Source organism: Hermetia illucens, chromosome 4 (assembly GCF_905115235.1).
Source record: "Hermetia illucens chromosome 4, iHerIll2.2.curated.20191125, whole genome shotgun sequence".
Taxonomy (NCBI): domain Eukaryota; kingdom Metazoa; phylum Arthropoda; class Insecta; order Diptera; family Stratiomyidae; genus Hermetia; species Hermetia illucens.
In genome coordinates, this window is record NC_051852.1 from 155,017,575 (window position 1) to 155,038,669 (window position 21,095).

At 43.1% G+C, this 21,095-nt stretch overlaps 3 protein-coding genes across 3 annotated transcripts in view; 2 read left to right on the plus strand and 1 right to left on the minus strand.

Annotated features, from left to right (window-relative positions):
* The window catches only part of LOC119654435, a 114,533-nt gene that overhangs the window by 52,253 nt on the left and 41,185 nt on the right, over positions 1 to 21,095 (plus strand). Inside the window, exons 4-7 of the mRNA XM_038059834.1 lie at positions 1,131 to 1,333; positions 1,401 to 1,620; positions 6,597 to 6,844; positions 6,914 to 7,034. Coding sequence (XP_037915762.1) covers positions 1,131 to 1,333; positions 1,401 to 1,620; positions 6,597 to 6,844; positions 6,914 to 7,034 — 792 coding nt within the window. The remainder of the gene's footprint in view (positions 1 to 1,130; positions 1,334 to 1,400; positions 1,621 to 6,596; positions 6,845 to 6,913; positions 7,035 to 21,095) is intronic.
* On the minus strand, positions 14,016 to 14,533 carry LOC119654437. Its single transcript, XM_038059836.1, has 2 exons — positions 14,234 to 14,533; positions 14,016 to 14,174 (listed from the first exon to the last, which is right to left on the minus strand). Exons 1-2 carry the CDS (start codon positions 14,451 to 14,453, stop codon positions 14,080 to 14,082), a joined length of 315 nt encoding a protein of 104 aa, XP_037915764.1. The 5' UTR covers positions 14,454 to 14,533; the 3' UTR covers positions 14,016 to 14,079.
* On the plus strand, positions 19,458 to 19,942 carry LOC119654436. Its single transcript, XM_038059835.1, has 2 exons — positions 19,458 to 19,719; positions 19,780 to 19,942. The coding sequence occupies exons 1-2, from the start codon at positions 19,494 to 19,496 to the stop codon at positions 19,872 to 19,874; spliced, it is 321 nt and encodes a 106-aa protein (XP_037915763.1). The 5' UTR covers positions 19,458 to 19,493; the 3' UTR covers positions 19,875 to 19,942.

Below are 21,095 nucleotides of genomic sequence, written 5' to 3' on the forward strand. Positions count from 1 at the left end.
TATGATTCCGGACAATTTTATTATTTTTCCTCCGAGTAGGGCAAACGATGATTCGTCCGGATTCTGACACAACTCCTCTGTTTGGTTTTCCCACTGGGCGCTTACGTATTAATTAGCCTTCTGGGATCTTCCCTGATTTTCTTCCTTCATCAACGTTGATTTCGGAGGAGATCGCAGGATCGTCGAGTTTCTCCTAAATGGATCAAACCCTAAGTCCTGCGGCATTTTCCGACCAGGTGTAGTCACCCCACTATGGGTTAATGGATGACCAGTTTGTGGGGCATCTTTTCGTGTATTTTGAACAGGCGTTCTCGGGGGTGATATACTCCTTTTAAATGACTCTTTCTCCAGGCTACTTGTAGTATTCGATGCAACGGTGGCCAAGTAATCCACCACCGAGGCACTGCAGTCGAGGGATATCGACGGCCGGGAGTCTTCCACCGTAGCTTTATTCTCCTTCTGTTCCTCAATGTTTGGTTTCATTTCTGGGTATCCTTCCCATAGCCAATTTTTATCCACGGGTGGGCGTTTACTTCTCACCTACCCCGCCTGCGCATAAGCATGCCCATACACGCACACCTCCAAATGCGTATATGTGCATATTCCTACGCATCCGCTGAGCATTCCCTTATCAGCACGAAGGGACGCGCCTGATGGGAGATCTGGCAACTACGCTGTCTGTCCGTCTGTCTGTCTGTCCGTCACACGCATTTTTATTGGAGACTGTAGCTGCGATTGACACCAAATTTGGTGAAAAAGTGGGAACTGTGAACGCCCACGCATACAGTGAGTTACATCCTGTTACGTCCAATTTAAGGGGAGGTCCCCATATATGAAAAAGGGGGGTGAACATTTTTTTTCGCCAAATATAGTAATGTGGGATATCAAATGAAAGGTCTCGGTTAGTACTTTCTGAAGCTGGTATTAGTTTGGACATTTGTTGGAAAGGCCAAACTGCCCAACCGAAAAATCTGAAAAAAATCAGGAAGCTGCCATTATATGGTGCCTAGGCTCTGAAATACCCTACATATCCATATCTGTTCAAATAAAGTTATTAATATTATAATTCTATAATTTAATATATAGTACGTCACGGTTTAATCATGTCGTAATTTTTCCCTTTCTCACAGTACGCTAAAACTAGAGACTTCCTGAAAGAGTTGCGTCCATGGCATTACTTAGTCATCTACGGTGAGCTGGGTTATGGCAAAAAATGGCTTGCGCTGGACGCATGTTGTGATTATAGTGTCATTAAAGCTATGGATTATAAAATTTTTTGGTTAGATGTTCATAATTGTAATAGTCAAGAAAAAGACTTGGAGAAATTGCAAAGGTAAGAATAAAGTTTTTAAACTGTCAATTCTGTTGTACTAATAAAAACTTTTTCACTTTATTTTCAGACTAAAAATTATGTTGGGCGAAACAAGTTCAACTACCAAAATTGGAGACTATGAAGGAATTAGCAATAAAATTTTAGAATTACAACAAGATTTAAAAACTATTCTAAAACAAGATCACTTTAAAGACTGTTTATTGGTGCTAGCCGATGTGCAAAATACCAAAACTTTAGAAACCTTCTCTCTACCTTGTAAAATTTTGATAACAACACGTAACAAGAAGGTAAGCTTGCATTTACTGTTATCTAACTAGATAGGGAACTAGAAAATCGAAACTAAGTCCAACAGCAGAATTGTCAAATTCAGGAGTGCCATTGCCCATGTACACGGCGCGATACACGGTTTATAGGGTCATTGCACGACAGGAGATGTTGAGAAATTCGCGCTTCGTTGTCATCGATTCTATCGTCGGTTGTTTCTGCTTTGCTCGCTTCGATCTTTTCGATGTTGGCTCTTTCCGCTCTGATCTCTTCGATCTTTCCGCTAGAAGGGATTCATTTGCCTCAGTCGGAATATGCAGCGGTAATGAATACAAATTGACGATTCTGATCTGTTTTTCTTGTGTCTCGTGATATCGAATAGTTACCCAATTTTGCTAATGTCTGTTGCATCTCCTGATCCATTTGGTTTTTTACTCTTACAAGGTTTGTCCCGTTATCGCTATATATTTCCGAACACAGTCCTCTTCGTGCCGTTTGAAAGTAGCCAAAGAGGCTTCCGTTGATAGATCGCTGCCTGATTCGAGATGGACAACCTTTGGCTCCATGCACACAAACACGCAGGCGTACCCTTTCAGTGTAACGGTGGAACATACAAGCGATGAAGTTCATCCCGTATAAATCGCTGATCGTTTAGGATCCAAGTTTACAGCTTTACGGCAATAATACCAACAACAACAACAGAAACTTTTACAACGACACAACCAGCAATAGTCGAAATTTTTAGAAGGAGCGGCAATACAGCAAACTCATCACTTCTGGCAAATAAATTCGTTTGCTAGAACCGCGAAGCTGCGACAGTCATCTACTGAAAAGGTAGAAGGGCTCACTGATCCATTGGATAAGGCGAAAAATAGTGAGAGAGGGAGTGGCACCGTGAAGAGTAATAGTTCTGCCGGCCAAAAAGGAGAGACGCCATCGATTTCAAGGTCGGAAAAAAGCTAAGAGAAAAGATGCTGAGCTGCGAGCTACGTGGCAATCCCTTGTAGGGGGAAAAAATTCGCCAAACAGGTGGAAATGCAAGCAAAGTCACAGATGGGTCTCAACCGAAACACAAGAGTGGAGGAAGAAAAACTACTTAAGAAGTGCTAGTTGGTCTTCTGGAAAATGAAGGCTGCAGCGAAACCTCTCTTGGGATGTCGAAAGTGGCATAATGGGCATGGGGAATTCCTGGACCTTATTCCATACCAGCGAAAATCTAGGAAGACCGCCGATGAGGAGCTGAGGAGAAAGCAAATTGCAGCCCTTAGCTGCATAAAACGCAGTGCTCTCAGCCCACCAGAAGGAAAAGAATGTAACAAGAAGAATTCTTGCGAAGTGGTAATCTAATGGACCAAGCGGGATCAAAAAGACCTTAAATACAAGAAGCACAATGTAAGTTGAAGATCGACGGCAGTGACTCTACTGTACCAAAGTCGAGGTCAACTGTGATGACAATAGTAGTCCTAAAAAAAAGAGGAGGCACAAACAACGGTCAGAGGCTACACTCATCAAGCCGAGCGAAGGTAAATCCTTCATCGAGATTTTTCAAGAATTCCGCAACAACAAACCAGAAGACGCGAGGGTAGATGTCAAATTATGAGATTGATTCGCACTGGCGGTGTGCATGTCGAACTTAGGTCGAGCACTGGCAGGAAAAATATATTTCGCGATATGATTTACGGCATTCCAGGCACGAAAACAGTGCTTTCCAGTCCTGAGAACAGTGCTTTCCAGCCCTAGAAATAAGAGATCTGGATTGGCTGGTCCAAGGACAAAAATTGGTACAGTGACCGTCCTTTAGAGGCCAGCGAGGCAACTTCTTCATTGCGGGGAAATAAAGATCAACTCGATCATTTGCAGGATAAGACGGCGGGCAGATTCGAGCCGCAGCTTTAAGTGCTGGGCCTACGGGAACAATTTAATTTGCAAAAGCAGGACAAAAGCACTGAAAAATTTCAGAAAATTTATTCATAGCGTACATATTGGTTTACTGAGTGCTGATCTAGATCCTAACAAAGCTGGATAATATGATCCACTGCCTACTGTTTGTTTCGATAAGTGAATTCCGGCTATTCCACCGCCTCTGACTAATCCGCCATTAGTTAATCCACTTCCAGCTAATCCACTTCCTATCAATCCACTGCCAGCTACTCCACTTGCACCCAGACCAAGTCCTAACGAAGCTGATGATGATCCACTACTTACTGTTTGCTTCGATGGGTAAATTCCAGCTAGGCTACTGACAAGTCCGCTGGCGTCTAATCCAGCGCCGGTTAATCCATACCCAGCCAATCCACTACCAGCTAATCCGCCTGCACCCAAAACAAATCCTATTAGTCCGGGAATATAGCGGGGCTAAAATTAGCTGAACCTGCTTGTATTGAGGAGAATTTAGATCCGGAATATCCAAGTTTGAATGAGGTTAGAGTGGCACTGTTTCCTTGTTTATAATTCGATGGATAATATTTGAACCCACTGCCTTGACCATATCTGGCTTGATATCCACCACCAGCATTCCATTTACTTTGCGTATACATTAGAGTTCCAGATGAAGGTCCGCTTCCGATTGACGCACTTCCGCCTCCAGGTAGTCCACCGCTACCAAAAGGCTTACTTCCAGAAAGTTCACCTACAGAATTTCCACTACCTGCAGGACGGTTTGAAATTTGTCCGTTCCCACTGAAACTTGCGCTTCCAAGAAGTTCACCAACATCGATTCTACTGTCAAGAAGCTTGCTTGGCCATCAGCACCAGCTAAATATCCAGATCCGGCTAATCCTGCACCTGCAGTACTACTGAAAGGCTTGTTTGCAGTATAGATGCTTGCACCCAATTTACCGCTATTTTCTAATCCACTTCCTGCTATACCGCTACCACTAGAACCGCTATACTTGCTGCTGTAGGTTGTAGTAAACTCACTGTAAGAGCCTGAAGGAACAACATCGGCTACGTGGAAACTATGTTTGCGCCATTTCCAGTATAAATCGAGGTCATCTGAATATCTGGATATCTCCACATAATTTGAGTTGCAGAAAACTTGGATCCGGTCAGAGTGGCAATATTTCCGGGCCGATTACTTTGAGCATAGCCAGTATAGTATCCACTTTTACGTCCACTATTGTCTGCTGTCCACTTACTTTGACTCTACATGGGGAACATGCCGGAGATAGTAGAAGGGCGGCTTTGTTATTTTCCTGTTATATAGGTTCCATGTCCTTCGGCAACTATCGCTGGTATAGTGGCACCACTCAATTTTGTACCATATTCATTGAAAAAGTTGGATTCTGTTGCTGGTGTCCTTGGTGCATTCAATTTTGAATAAACATGTGGTCCGGTTCCTGATCCAGGTCCAAGTGGAGCGCCTGCTAGGGCACCGGCTTTTGGTACACTACCAAATCCAGCCCCGCTTTTGAATCCGGACGCAGTTCCAATAGCGACTCCACTTCCAGATGCGACTATGCTTCCCAATCCTCCACCGCCTCCATATTTGGTTTCGCTTTTAAATCCAGTTTCACTAGTCCGGGTCCACTTCCAAATCCAGAACCACTTCCTAATCTAGATCCACTTCCAAATCTAGCTCCACTTCCAAATCCTGATTCACTTCCAAGCCCGATTGCATTTCCAAATAGACTGGATAGGGTTGGGATGATAGTGTAGGGAAGCAAGATCGTCATGTAGGGATGAGAAGTCGACATCGTGAAATTATTCAGATAGTTGAAATAAGAAGAGTTACATAAGTTACTTTAGTATTATAACTTTATTAAAATATAAAAACCTTCTTTTGATTTCCTATCTCCGCAACAATCTGCGGAAGCTACAATCAGCAGCAGTCTGCCGTTGGTCTAAATGACATTGGAATTGCTCAGGAAAGATATCGCTGTATAGCAATTATCTATCCTTATGAAAAGCAAATAACCAAGTGTGTCGAGCCTCGGGGCTCTAGTTCTTTTTATATGATTCTTACTTACATTCTAACATATGTTAATTCCTTATTTTCTATGCACTAACCAATCAAATTCCTTTAATTACTTACTTGCAAATTTCTTGACCAATTGGGTCTGTACATAACAATATATGATCGTGACGTCATAACTTTCTCTTTCTTTCAAATTACCAATCCATAAACATACGGGTCGTGCTGGTCATATGACTGTATGCATTTCTTATGCATAGTCATGTAGCTATGTATAATATATGGGTCATGTATGCATGGTATGTTGTGACTCAAGTGGATCTTATTTCTTGTATTTTGTTCGGCGGTAGATACAAAGTGAACTCTAGTGACTTATGAGGAAATATAGGTCAGTTAATGAGTGATTGTTATTGTTTATGTAACTTGAATATTTGTGTGAGGTCGGGTAAGTTATTTGTGTGAGGTCGGGTAAGGTTTCGTATTACTAATGAATTGAATGAATGATGAATGATATCACTACAATAGGTTGGCCACCTTGAGTTGATCCGGAAATCAAAGTGCCGCTACCACCTAACTCCAGCTGGAGCGAACATGGAGTCTGTACTCCAACCTGAGCCACGTCCGTATTTGACGCTGCCAAGTGCAAAAATGCTGTGCCCTTTCCCAGTTTCCAGTCAGAAACCTCCACTTGTGCTATATCCTTTTTCAGCCTCGACAGTGAATCCTGCGTTCCCCAATTCACCTGTGGATCCTCTGGCTATTGTGCTGTGCCCTTTCCCAAATCCAAGTCCGAAACGTCCAACGGTGCTATATCCTTTTCCAACCCCAATACCCAAGGCTGTGTTTCCCAATTCTCCTGCTCCTAGTTCGCACCCGGCTAAGTCACCATCAGCTAGTCCATCAGCTTCAAAACCACTTCCTGTTTGCCCATTTGTGTTTGAACCAACACTAGATACTGCGTAACCTCCAGAGTAGGGTGCTTTGTGCTTTGCTTTAATTTGGCAATTGATTTATTGAATAGCTAATTGATAGCTTAGATTAGCTTAGATGTCAAATATAATTTAACAAATCTTTTTTTTCGAAAAGGTGATGGAGTACTTGCCGAAGACTAATATGGAGGTTGTGAATATTGAACGAGGCCTACTACGTAACGAAAGTGTGGAATTATTCGAACGCATTATGGAGAAGGAAGCAAAATTCTTTCCGCCCTCTTTCTATGAAATCATTGAAAATAGCAAAAGCCATCCGTTTCTTTTGAATATCATTGCCCAAGGGCTCAAAGGCCATGTTGCCAAAGAGTGGGACATGTGGACATCAAACTTGCAGCATTTTAGGTGAGGGTCCTTCCCTTTGTTTGTATGCAGATAGTTCGAACTTCAAATATCTTTTTTTTCTATTTCTAGGATACAAAATGATAAAATTAATGCCGTCATCAAATTATCACTGAACGTCCTCAAACCTGACGAACTGGAATTGTTTCATACCCTCTCTATTTTCTATCATTCGGTGAAGATTCCTGTTTCGGTAAGTCGATGAATTTCTTTTATTTATTGAAACTTTTTATTTTAAAAAAATCTTAGTTATGCTTTTAAGTTTTGAACAGATGATTTGACCTATTGCGACGATCTATTTCGTGCGGGCTGTTAAAGTACTGAAAGTGATTGAGTTTTTTCAAGGTATATTTGTTAGAAAAAAGAAGGTCAACAGATCATGTATACAAACAACATTTAATAGCACTTGTTAGTGTTTTTTTTGTTTAGAGAAACTCGCGTTGAAGTTATTTACCACCACGTACCAATCCTTTTGCATGTAAAATCTCACATATGTTCTCAATTGCACATTAATTAAATTTATTTAAATTATAATAACAAATATAAGAATAACATGTTGTAAAACATTCACTTAACGACGAAATCTAACGAGAACAGTAACAGCCGCCACTTCTGCAGAATCCCCATCTGTATCCCAGCCATCGGCATCTGTTCGTACAATCCCTTGGGAAGCACCCAACTGTAATGAAATAATGAAATACTTCTGTTGCACTAAATTCAATATTCTTACGTCGTGGAGCTGCTCCGGCTGCATTCAAAAGTCTAGGAGTGATTTTGGCGTCATCCAATGGCACCCCTTCTTGTTTCTGTGCAGAAGTCCCAGGAACTTGTTCGCTAACTCCCTTGTTGTCGGTTTCTGTTTTGTCAGCATAGGCAGACAAAACAAGCGATAAAACTACGATGGCCAGAACATACAAGAACTTCATCTTTGATGCTTTTGATGGGCGTTGCAATGCGTTAAGTGGAATCTTCAAATTGAACTGATTTCACCATTCAAAGTACAGAGTTTTATACTAACAAAACTAGGTCAAAATGCTAGGACAATATTTACGTTTTCCTGTTTCAAGGTACGATTTAAAAATACTCTAGCGAATTAAAGACAATTTTTTCTTCTCATATCTCCAATCTGCGTTACAATATAATTTTTATTGTATTTTTTCTTTTTACAACATTTGTATTTCCGACAAGAAAGTGTCATGACCTTCATTGGGATCAACAAGTTTTATCTAATAGGGTTCATTACGTTTAAAACGTGATAAGACGACTTTACGCAAGTTTGATTAACCTTTCTAGTTCCACGGGAGAACTGATTATAGTTCATAACACCGAAATATGTTTACTTCCAGATGGTATCAGTTGTATTGATAAAAAAATATTATCATTCAAAGAAGTAAATGTTTTACTGAGATTACGTCTTCAAACTGTTAGCTAACATTGTGCAATAAGATTCTTCTGAAAGAGGCATGTGTTGTTTGAACTTTTCGGAGTATAATTTCAAGGGCATCTAATTCGCATTTTAAAATCGAAGATTTGTTTGGATTTAGGAGGTTTGCTTCTTTTGTATTATATTTAGAGTGCGACACTCACAAGCTTTTGGTGAATCTGCAAACGTCTCCCAAATGCAGAAATTGCGCACAGCTGGTAAGTCTTCGCCATCTAAGGTCCGCGACTTCTAAGTAGTGCGAATAAATTCCGCCCTTGACAGTCACCAGCGAGACATCGGCTATACCCACCGAAGGGCTGCCAAGCACAGAGCCCCGTCTGGCCAATCTGTCAGCCCGCTCATTCTCCTCTATGTTTCTATGGCCGGGAACCCAGAGGAGGGTGACCTTCAGCGCCCCGGCCAGATCATGCTCCAACTATCGAGAGACTTCCAGTATCGATCGTATTTTCCCTTGGAATACACTGGCGAAACCTGCGAGACCATACGACTCGGATACACTGTGTCTATTCGAGAACACCCCCGCTCCGACTCCACAGACCATCTTTGATCCATCGGTAACGAATACTGTGTCATAACCCTGCAACACACCGCTGGTCTTCCACTTTGCCCTGATTGTGGACTTTCTAACCAAAGCAAAGTGGACTTTCTCCCGAAGTTCAGCTTGCGTGCGACATAGTCCGTAAGGAATGCCCAGATTTCCCGAGGTATTTCGTCTAGGATATTACTGTGGCCGTAGGACTTCGCTGTCCAGCATCCGGACTGTAGTCTGACGACACTGCACTTTACAACATATTTAATGTGGAGGTCTACCGGGAGGAGATGCAGGAGTACATTGAGCGCATCTTCCGGGCAGGACTGCAGAGTCCCAGAAGCACCTGCACATGCGGTTCTTTGGATCCTATTAAGCTCCGTTCTATTGTATTTTTTGCTCAAAGCCTGTCGCCATACAATAGAACCGTGCGTTAGGATTGGACGCATCACAGCGGAGTACATCCAGAGAATAATCCCGGCCGGAGACCCCATCTCTTTGCAAAGGTTCGCTTGCAGACATGGAAGGCTTTCTTAACCCTCAGTTCTATATTCAATCTCCAATTTAGTTTTGCATCCAGAATTACACCCAGATACCTTACATTTGAGGAAAGAACCAATCTTTGTTCATTCAGCCATGGCAAGGCTCTGACTCATAGTCATCCTGACTGGCGGAAAAGTGTGTCTGAAGCAGCAGCTCCAAGGTCTCAACAGAAGATTCCATCCAGGAGCCTTCTGAGTTTTTAAGAATCTTGGACAGAATCTTACTGAGCCTCGCGGATTCGCTGGTACTTTCGATGTTCTGACAATAGTCCAACCACGACCGCCTCCTGGCGGTCTTGATGCCCGGCTTATACTTCTTCAGGCAGTCCTTGTATGGCTGTTAAAATTTATGCCTGTATCAGATGTTGAAGATTTCCCTGGTTAACTTCCTGAGACTGGAGAGATCTTCATTTCACCACGGTGGCGGTGTCTTCTTGCTGTTCTTAGTAGGGCACAAGACTTTAAAGGCGGTATCGAATGCCTTGTTCAGAACCTCGATCTTTGACTCCAGTTCGTCTGTCGTGTCAATCTTGCCAGCCTAGCAAAAGGTTGGCTTTCTTTGTTGCAATGGTGTTCGTCAAATGTGGTAGTTCTTTTGGCGGAGCTGATTGGTCGTGAGTCATGTAAGACGGCGAAACAATACGTTCTCTGCCCCCGCCTGCTCCAGTTTCGGGAAGGGTAGTGCTGGAAGAATGTTCACTCTGGCTAGCCCGGCCACCAGCGTAAGGGTCTTATTTGAAACTGCATGTGCCTAAGGTATTCAGAATTCGCTTACTAAAGACCAAGCTCCCCATTGACCATGCAGCTCTCGGCGTATGCTTTTCCACCTTGGCTTGAAATTCTATTGGCACCATCTCCAGTGCAGGGAGGAAGAGGATCCCCGGACTGTTGCTTGGGTTCGTCCTCCCGCCAAAACTACTTGCCCCTAACACACGACTAGCAGACAAGCAGATCCTCGTCAGTTGGATGAGCCTACTCACAACCCGGCTCTACACACTCTTGGCCCGACCGAAGACGGTTTCCAGAGGCTACCGCGAGGAGGTCGTGTGATAACTTGCCGAATTTTGCAACTTTAACCTGAAGTATAATATAATCAGACCAGGCCGCCTCTTCTTAAGGAGCCGTAAAAATGCCGCTCTAGATTCCTTGTGTCAGTAATTTAAATTTTTCTATTCGGCTGCATAAATTTTTGCAATTCCACTTTTCAACTCGAATCAAAAACGAAGAATTGAAAAACATGTTCCGTGGTCGACGATTGCTTGGAATCGAATACGCTTCGGCATAGTACTTCGCCCTGGGTGAAACTAAGGGGTTTCGGCAAGAAAATCCGTATCGTGGCTACTGTGCCGCAGAAGCTGACAACGGACATCTGCCCTCTGGAAGAAAGGCTTCAGCCTATCTAAGGAATCCGTCTTGGGCTTGTGCTTCAACGTCCAATCTGAACGAGTCTTCTCCTTGCTCGAAAACTTTTTATGATTCCTCGTCTGACGCCAACGTTCCTGCATCCTATTGGATTTCAGATGGTATACAATTGACGTTTGAAACTGAGGAGCTTTCTGAGTTTCAATAAGAGAGAAGATTGGAGCTGCATTCCCAGGTCTGATAATTGCGGGGGAATCGCGTGCAAGTCTCATGATTTATTTAAATTATAATACCTTGCGCGTACAATGCCGATATGTATGGTATGGAAGTGTTTTGTTGACCTTCTTAATATGTCTTACACTTCTGGCATGCGATGCACTCTCAGCTTCAAGAATTCAGCTGTTTCTACCGCCATTGAATGCAGCGGCAGAGGCGAGTTCACAATGGCGCTCAGTTTTAGAAAACCGACCACGTGATCCCGCCAATGAGGAACACCGGGTAAATCTGACATACCGCGGGCGCTTTTTTGAAGTGGTCGCCCGGTCGGCCAAGGAGACAGACCCACTTGGGCCTGCCTCGGACGTCGACCTTGAACGAGTGCTCGCGTCGTTCCAGCAATTTAAAGGGGCTCTCGTATGCTGGTTGTAGCAATTTTCGAGGAGCGTCCACCCTAATGAGGGCCTGCGTAGAAGTCCCAAGGTTTCTGGGAGTGTTGACCTCCGTTGTCGCATATCGGGACGGTGAATTTGGCCGTATTTTCGAAACAGAGTCCCTGAGCAGACGCAGCATTCCTGAGTCGTTTAACCCTGTTCTGATGTGCAGCACAAGGTCGACGGGGAGGCGCAGCTCCTCCCCGTATATCATCTCCGCGGGGCTGGAATTCCTCTCGTTGTGCTGTACGGAGGACGGAAGACAATCACCGCGACCACGGCGGATCGTCACGAGCCATTAAGGCGGCCTTCAGCGTCCGGTGCCAACGTTCCAGCATACCATTGGACTGTAGATGGTATGCAGTAGACCTATGCCGTTTGAAGCCAAGGAGCTTTCCTAACCCCGCGAAAAGAGTAGATTTGAATTGCATTCCCTTGTCCGTGATGATTACGGCTGGAACACCAAAGCGTGGTTTCCTCGGCAGAGGGCCTCGGCACATGATTGCGCCGTGAAGTCAGACAGAGATATTGCTGCAGGCCATTGCGTAAACCTGATTATGAGGCATCATTTGAATCCGTGCGAGTCTCGTAAAGGGTCGATGATGTCGAGATGGATAGTGTGGAAGCGCTTGGTTGACCTAGGGAATACACCTACTTCCTTTCTAACGTGCTTGTTGACCTCGCACTTGTGCCACGCGATGCACTATCTGGCCTAAGAGTTTACGTTCTTGTTCATGGACGGCCAGAAGTATTTTCCGGTGATTAATCAGTACGTCGTCCTGATGCCTGGATGCGCGTCCTGATTGCTTGAAATAGTTCCCTGCGAAAATCGGCCAGAATGAATGGCCTGGGTCCCTTATTTTAGGTCTCGCAGAGTAAATTAGAGTTTGAGCCGAAAATTGGAAACTCTTTGAATTCAAGTTTGGAGTTTGCCTTCAGGCTCTGAAGCTTGACGTCGCCTTTTCGTGCTACGGCGATCGCCGTATAATCGACCGCGGCGGAGACTGTGACCTCCGAAATTCGAGACAAAGCTTCTGCCACAACATTGTCTTTTCTAGACACGTGTTGGATGTTAGAAGTAAACTGCCTGATATAACTCAAGTGCCTAAGTTGGCGAGGGGACGCTTTGTCGGGGCTTTTTTCTAAGCGCGAAAATAAGGGGCTAGGGGTAAGTGAATTTGGTGAACAGTCTGCTCTCAAGGGAGAAACGGGAGTATTTTATGGCGAGATATGCGGCGAATAGCTCACGATCGTAGGCGCTGTAGTGTTGAGCTGGCTTGAGCTGTTTTGAAAAGAAGCTCATCGGTTGCCAGATTTTATTCACCCGTTGCTGAAGAATCTGAATCTGAAGCATCAATGAACGCAGCTAGGGTTTCATCTGGCTGAGGAAATGCCAGCAGTGTTGCATCAACAAGCTGCTGTTTGACCGTCTCAAACACACGGCAGTCTTTAGTTTTGGGCCCAGATAAGGAGACGTTGAGGATCGCTTGGTGATGAGCGAGGGAAAGTTCTTAATCGCTTCAACCGTCTCTGGGTCAGGTTGAATTCCGTCAGGGGTGATCATGTGGCCGAGAAATTTCATTTTTCAACGTTTAGAACGAGTCCGGCCTCAAGGAGACGTTGAAAAATGCACTCGAGATGGTCCAAGTGTTCAGATTCTGAAGAGGAAGCGACCAAAATATTATCCATTTAGGTGGTCGACGGACAGGAGTCGAGTCATGACAAATGTCATTCTTGACATTTGCCACCCCAGGCCATCAGCTGTTGCTAGGGTTATTGAATGCAGCGGCAGCGGCGAATTCACAATGGCACTCAGGTTCGCGCCTTCGATGTGCTGTCACACTGTGAAGGACTACGTCATTCTTCTGGGCCGCACCGATTGCCAAAAATCGAGTGCGGCTGGAATATTAACCTTAGAGATCTGAGACAAAGCATTAGCGAGTTGAGTTAACCCGACAAGTTGAATGTCCGAAGTAAACCGCCTAATGAAGGTTAAGTGGCGAAGTTGGCGAAGGGACGCTTGGGGCGACCCACAAGTCGGCCATCTGCGAGACAGGGTTCCACTGCATGACGTAACCAGCAATGGAGTTGCATGCTCTCCTCAATGTCCGACCTATCTATTACCACTTCGTGGTTATTGGCGTCGAACTTTTTGGTTATCCTTGGTGTTTGAAGGAAACGAAAAGATTGGCTTTTAATTAGGGACAACCCTGGTGTTAATCGCAGATACCAATATTTCGAGAGCCAGATGACTGCCATACTTTTTCTCCGGTGTATCCGTTTTCGAGAAAACTACGTCTGACAGTAAACTGGTTTTAATAAGGTTTTGTCGTATCTCCCTCATCAGGGAGTAAAATAGGGCCAAGCTTCATAGGATCCAAAGAATTACTGAAACTATACGGTCTTGCTCAACGGGCACCCTCAAATTATGTATCGTGCAGTGCTGTCAGCGCTTAGGAATTAGCATAGTGGGCAGCGATTCCTTATGGCTATAGCGACATTTCGACCCGAATTTGAAGGCGACTTTACAAAATGTGGAAATGGAACCTAGAGACAGAATAGATAAAACTGCTTGCTGGGATTGAAAATAATAGAATAAAGAGAGAAGATTTTCCTTTCTCGGGAAACCATTTTTCAAGGAATAAAATAAAAATTTGAATTTATCTAAAAAAGTTTATTTTCTTATGAATTTATTTAAAAAAAAAAATGTTTCACTTCAAACATACGCAGCGACTCGCACTAGCACAATATCCACATTTATATTTCAAAATCCGACAGATTTGTGTGCATGTACTTGCTGTACACTCTGAGAATCAGAAAATAAGATTTTAGTCATCATATATTCGTATCAATTTGAAATCTTACTTATCCTTTGAAGAGGCTCATCCTTTGCATCAGCATTTTCGTCCCCAACTTCAATATCCATCATCACCAACTGATCTTGTTCTTTGGGAATTGCAGGAACGCCAGCATTACTATCTTCAATTCCTTCCTTGCCTTCTTGAGCTATCCTTGATGGATCGAAGGCAATTGATGCCACGATTAAGGACACAAATGTAATAAACAAAATCTTGAATGATCTCATTTTGTTGGGGTAAAGTAAAGTTTGGTTTTGTTTCTAATATTTTGAGCTTTTCAACTGTATTGGTTGCGATTGATTAACACTTTTGACTTTATATACAAATAAAATTAGGTTAAAGATATAAACTTTTTTCCGTTCTAGTTTTGGCGATCTACTTCTAACAAAATTCTAAGAATTGCAGTGGAATTAGCCTTATCGTGGTGTGATAATTTACTTAAGATCGATTTGCAATTTGATTGCTACTTCCGCCTATCTGTGATATACTTTTAATTGTGACAAAATTAGATTTGAGTTAGATATTAGAGATAAGATATTTCATGTGAAAAATTATGGGGGTATTTAAGATAAGCCAAATTAAAACATTTAACGCATTAATAGGAAATTGATTTGGATTTTAAGTTTTTTAATTCAGTTAATGCTTGGAGTTTTCTTGGTTTCCTGTGTATTTTTCACCAAGGGGCCGATTTTTCTTTTTATAACCCTGCATATAGGCTTTCAAAATGCTAGCTCCATGATTGCTACTTTCCCGTCAGATTGTTTTGTTTTTCGCAGCTTCTTATGGCGATCAGAATAGTTTCCTACATCACATACTTAGGATGAAGACTATCATAATTGGATATTGTAAAGTAGTCACTTACAAGAAAATAGTCCTGGCTGTAAATCAGTAAAAATGAGTTCAAATACAAAAACTGTTAAAACATGAAATATGATCACGGTCTCCAAGATGTGAATGTAATCGTTGGAGAATGATTGAGGCGAGGCTCTTCCGGTCAGAAGAAATCTCGTCAGGGTTTTCAGAGTTCTTGTCCTGTAAGCCTGCCTTTTTTCTATTAAAACTGAACTGAAGTGCTCAAGAACCAAGATATCGGCGAGTTGGAGGTTCCACCAACTGAAGACCACGGACAAATGCTGTCACCACCAAGCATAGAAAAAAAAACAGTCTGTGCACTCCTCCGGCTTAAAAACCATAAGACGCCAGGAGCCGATGGAATTACAGCCGAATTGGTAAATATAGGGGCGTCCAACTACACCAAGCGGTTCATCAACTTAAGCTGTGGGGCAGCGAATCAATGCTTGACGAGCAGGTATTATCTGTCTCATATATAAAAAGGGGGATATCACGCAGTGCATCAATTATAGGTTGCTGAGTACCATCTGTAAGAAATTCTTCGCTATATTGCTAGGTCGGGTAGTCCCATGCGCCCAGAACATTTTTGGCCCATACCAAAGAGGCTTTACTCCAGGCAAATCAGCAACAGATCAGATTTTTTCTCTGCGTCAAGGGATGAAAAAACTGAATATGGCCATCAGTTGCACCATCTTTTCATTGACTATGGTAGCATAGCCAGGGTAAAACTGTGGCCATGAGAGAATTCCGTATCCTGACGAAATTGATAAGACTGACTAGGTTGACCCTAACCAATGTGCGAGGCCAGATAAAAGCAGCAGGATCGCTCTCAAGACCATTCAACATCAACAACGGTCTAAGACAAGGGAATGGCCTATCATGCGTCCTCTGTAATCTGGCCCTGGAGAAAGTGATCCGTGATGTTGAGGTAAATGGGTAGAGGTACGATCCTCTTTAAGTCCATCCAACTATTAGCCTATGTTCACGATATCGACATCATGGAAAGAACGACCCGAGACGTGCAAACTGCCTTTATTCAGATCGAGCAGGCGGTGCGAGATCCGTTGATAATTTCTCTTATCTTGGGTCGAAAATCACAACCGATAACAGCTATGACGCACACGATTGTTGGCGGCCAGCTGTTCCGCTCTCACCATAGTGTCAAAGCTCTTACTGTACAAGACATTGATATTGTCAGTCCTGATGTATTCCTCGGAGACTTGGGTTCTTAGTAAGAACAATTGCGAACTCTTGGTCGCGTTCGAGAGAAGAATCCTTTGAAGAATTTTTGGCCCCCGACATAAGGATGGACGATTTCGTAGCCTACATAACGACGAAATCTATGAGCGATACCCTGATCGTCAGGTTGTGGATAAAATCCGGCTGAATAGGTTGTGGTCGGTGGTTTACTAAATCCTTATGGGTGAGATGATGCAGCCCGGGAAGTCTATAAGGGCTCAATTAGTATCTTTCGAAATCTATTTCTAATGTTGGGTGAAACGTAGGGGAATAGGGGCTCACAATATATGTCCCAAAAAGAGTAACAGATCTCGTTCTCAGAACCTATTTAACCGGAAAATCTGAAGAAATTAGAATGGTGCATCTATACAAAATCTAGGCCTCAAAATACATCCCATCCGAATACCTCCTCAAATAAAAATAATTGCATATTTTCCATATTTTAGAAATTTGCCCGGAAATCCCCTTTAAGTTCATCCTATAGGTACAAAATTTAGTACTAACATAAGCAATGGTATGTTGCACAATTTTGGAAAGTTTGAGAGAAACACAACTATATATTATTAACAAAGTTATAGAAGGTCAACATTTCATATGCAATCTAAGACGTGTGTGCCGTGAACTCATATGAACGGCGGATTGAATATATCGAGAAATATTTTGAATCTTTAGCTATGTACGAATGAAAACAAGTGAATAGAAAATTTCTCACACAAGATAAAAGCAAAATCTTTATGCCCGAAGCGTCGAGCTTTCGATATTCCGACTTGTTTTCTCTCAGTGCAGGTCGTGGTCCCTAATGGAAACTGTGGCATGAACACAAACCTTCGCAGCTGACGGACGCTCTCAAACTGCGTTACGTCAACTTGCGTGCGAACATTTGCTGTTGTACTGATTTTGAAAAGTTTGTACTGCCGTATGTTCGTCATCCACGTTTTTGGCCTACATCTCCGGGGTCGACCCTTCGTTTGCTAGAGCTTCGATTGCTTCGGTTGCGGCATTCTAGGAAGTGGTTTGATTTGTTGAGGCTAAGAAGACTAAATACAGGAATATGAAATCAAGTGTCTAGGGGGCACGGAATGTCATCGCTTATGATAGGGACGAGGTAGCTAACTAGCCCGTAGTCCTTCTGGTTAACATGTTGGTGTATCCCTATGTCGATGGTGCCTAGATGATTTTCTTGTGTATGTTTACCCATCTTATCTGACAAACTATATACTTGCAACCCTGTGCTCGCAACCACATGGCTGCACATGAACGCACTGCATTACATACACGATACTAACACTCGATCTAATGTGCGCAATTTTTTTCACGTAGAAGATCGAATATGCGCAATGATTCTTTCCCGTCAAACAATTTCGAACAATGTGCTGTGAGAGGAATTTCCTGCGCTTAGTTTTCATGGCGCAGCCTGACAACTGATTTCTCGCAGAAGAGGCTAGCACATTATTTACCAAATGTACCAACCAAATTTGTTACAACTAATGGGACGTCACATCTGATGTAATTTTCTCAAGCGCAATGACGCTTACATAAACCATAGCGCTGCTCCTCGTAACGACAAAGAAGCAAGGAAGAAACTCTGCGAAACTGTGATCTGAGAAGGATCTCTATTCAGACATTCTCCAGCTCTCCATCCTAAGAATCTCATTCTCGGTTATTAGGTAATATCAAGGACCTTCTCCCAACCGTCCCAACAGTTCCCCGAGCTGGGGAAATGGAAGGTCGGTGTATTTCCCTGTTACACACCGATAGGATTGAAGTAATAATAAAATCAAAGAACTACTCACCTCTCTCGTTGATTTCTGAGCTGCCCCAAAGCATTGCCGTCGCAGCCTATCAATAGGTTGGCCTTCTTTGTTGCTATGGTGTTCGTCAAATGTTCCGCCTGCTCCCGTTTGACCACGACTAGGTCGTTGGAACTTAGGTCCGGACATAGAAAAGCGTGCAGATTCCTCGCGAGGATACATGCTCTAGAGCTGTTCTGATCAGCGTCTGCTGTTCTGTGGAATAAATTAAAATATTTTCTTTGGAGTCCGCAAACTATAACGTGGAACCCACGGACCATCTGAGAGGAATTAAAGCAGGGGATGGATCCCGTGTGACCTTTGGTGTCTCAATGATCATCTCCGATAGCCTAGTCTCAACACTGGTCCACACTTACGGTGCTAGTTTGCCGCTGGCGGAATTACTATCTGCCAGCACTACACATAACTACACTAACATAACTAGGTCGCCGAAGGGTTTCGCAGTTCGTGGCTCGCCGGCTGGCTGTTGCTGCCTACTTTTCTTCAGATGTTGCTTGTCGTTCGAGCTCTTGCCCACTTTGCTCCGCTTGTGATCTTGCTCGGCCTCGTCTTGAGATCGATTGCGTTTCAGAGCGATGGGCTTCGCCTTCTGCTCGTCTGCTAGACGTTTGCTGTCGTATTCCTCAACCATTGTCTGGTATTTACCGAGGTCTTTTTCATCGCGTTCGTCGACAGTACCGGCCTCCTTATTATTAGCAATCTTGCATCTATTAGAACCTTCTCCAGCGAAGGGAGGACGATCTCTGGGCTGTTGCTTCGACTCATCCCCCGCCAGACCTACTTGCCTCTAACACATGGCCAGCAGACAAGCAGATCCTCGTCAGGTGGATGAGCCTACTGCTAGCCCGGCCCTACAAAGTCTTGGCCCGTCCGAAGACGGTTTTCTGCAGCCACCGCGAGGAGGCTATATAATGATGAACACAGATAGGTATTGCCGTTCGCCTGCAAGGCTTATAGGATGCTATTATTGGAACATAATGTATCTAGAATAAAAAATCTTGCGGTCTTTTGAAAGATAATAGCAACAGATAATAGTATATAGTATTTATGATAGTTTTATTGATTAATAAATTAAAATTTTAAAAATCAGGTCAGAATATTTTATAATCAGTAATCAAGATAGAACATTTTTCGGTCCTCAATGTAGGGAAGATTGCCTTTATCATGGCAGTTTTTTAATCAAAATAGGACGGAAGGTATTTATCTCGTTTTCAACCTACTTTCATCTATATAAAAGATCGATTGCCGAGAGCCAGATTCAGTACACTTTAAAGTTTCAAATCAAACAATTTTTACCATACGAAGGCGTTTATTTCAATTCTACAATTCTACAGTCTACATATTTCGATTCATCACAATTTCAAAATGCAATTCGTAACCCTTTTGCTTGTTATCTTGTCACTTTCTCTGTCGACGTTTGCTTTTGACGTGGCAAGGAAAGTCAATCCTGAAACCTCCGCAGTTGCGAGACCTGAAGTTTCTGAATATCCTGAAATTCCAGAAGGTACAAAACTTCAAGAGTTTGTCATGATGGACATTGAGATCGAGGAGGAAGACGCTGACAATAGGGACGAAACGATTCAAAGGATAAGTAAGGATGGTTTTCGTAGATTAATTCAGTCGAATTAATTTTAATTGATTCTCTTCACAGAATGCGTACCGAGCCAATGCAATCAAATTTGTAGGGTTTTAGGAAAGAAATGTGGTTATTGCAAAAATTCATCTACATGTGTTTGTTTAGGATAAAATGATTAAATGTTGTAAGCCAGCAGCTGAATAAAAATAAAGATTTTTTTATAAAAATTATCTGAAAATATGGTATATGAATTTTCTGTAGATTTTTTTAAAAAAGCCGATATCATTCTATCTCTATTCTTGCAAGTGGGACTTCAATCTTCGTCCATTGGCACCAAACCTTCTGCCCAAACATTTATTCCAGTGTTGGAAATACGTTTTAGGTTGGCCTTGCTGTTCGTTTTACATCGTCGATATCCATAAAAAACTCTCAGTACGATTGGTCGTCCTTCTATGCGCTGAAGGTCCTAGGACTTTATGTATCGTTAGCATTAAAGCTTGGGTACAACGAGGCAGTACTGCATGAAAGAAAGAATTTTTTCGAATAGTCGAACCAGTTTATCTCACCTGAACTAAGAATCTAGATGTACAATTGAGGCTCGTACTCCATTATCCATATCCATTCCTCCTTTCCCAGTTTATTTTGGATAGATGCGATCATGGAGTTGGCCACATCCCAATTCTCTTGTTGTGCTATCATTTTCGGGACTAGATTTCCTGGTACCAGCACCTCTCCCTCTAGTGAAAGAATACATGCTTTGGGTCTTCTGGGACTGCATTGCAATTTGGACAGTCGGGTGAGGTCTCGACTTTAAAACTGTAAAGGTATTGGTGATATCCTCCGTGCCCCGTGAGAAACTGAGTGACATTATAATTAATCTCACTATGTCGTGTAAGTCCATTGACACTTTCCCGAGCGTTCTCATCGCTCTTGCCCTCTATTTTTGGATCTCTCCCCCTCTCTCTCTCTGTTCGCTACCTCAGAGGCCAAGATGTCAATCGGCATCATTCTGGAGATCATCATCATCTGAGATAGTCCTAAAGGCAGAGCATGCCCTCGGAGTTATCCTCCTGTAGACTGCGATCAGTTTGTTAGTGTTAACTGACATCCGCAACGTCTCCCTCCAAACTGGGGTCGCATAGAGGATGATTGAGGTCACCACCCTGGCTATAAGGTATGCCGTGGCGCTCCCACGTTCGGCATCATTCGTGCCAGGCGTGCATGGCTGCTAGTAAGCAGTGGATGATTTTTCGCAAACATACTGCACGTGTTGCTGCCTGAGCTTCCTGTGCATCACCATCCCCAAGTATTTGATGGTCGGCTTGGAAGTGTAATTTATATTCCAGTGCTTAGTGATGAGGACCGCTTCCTTTTTTTCCCCCGCAAGCGTC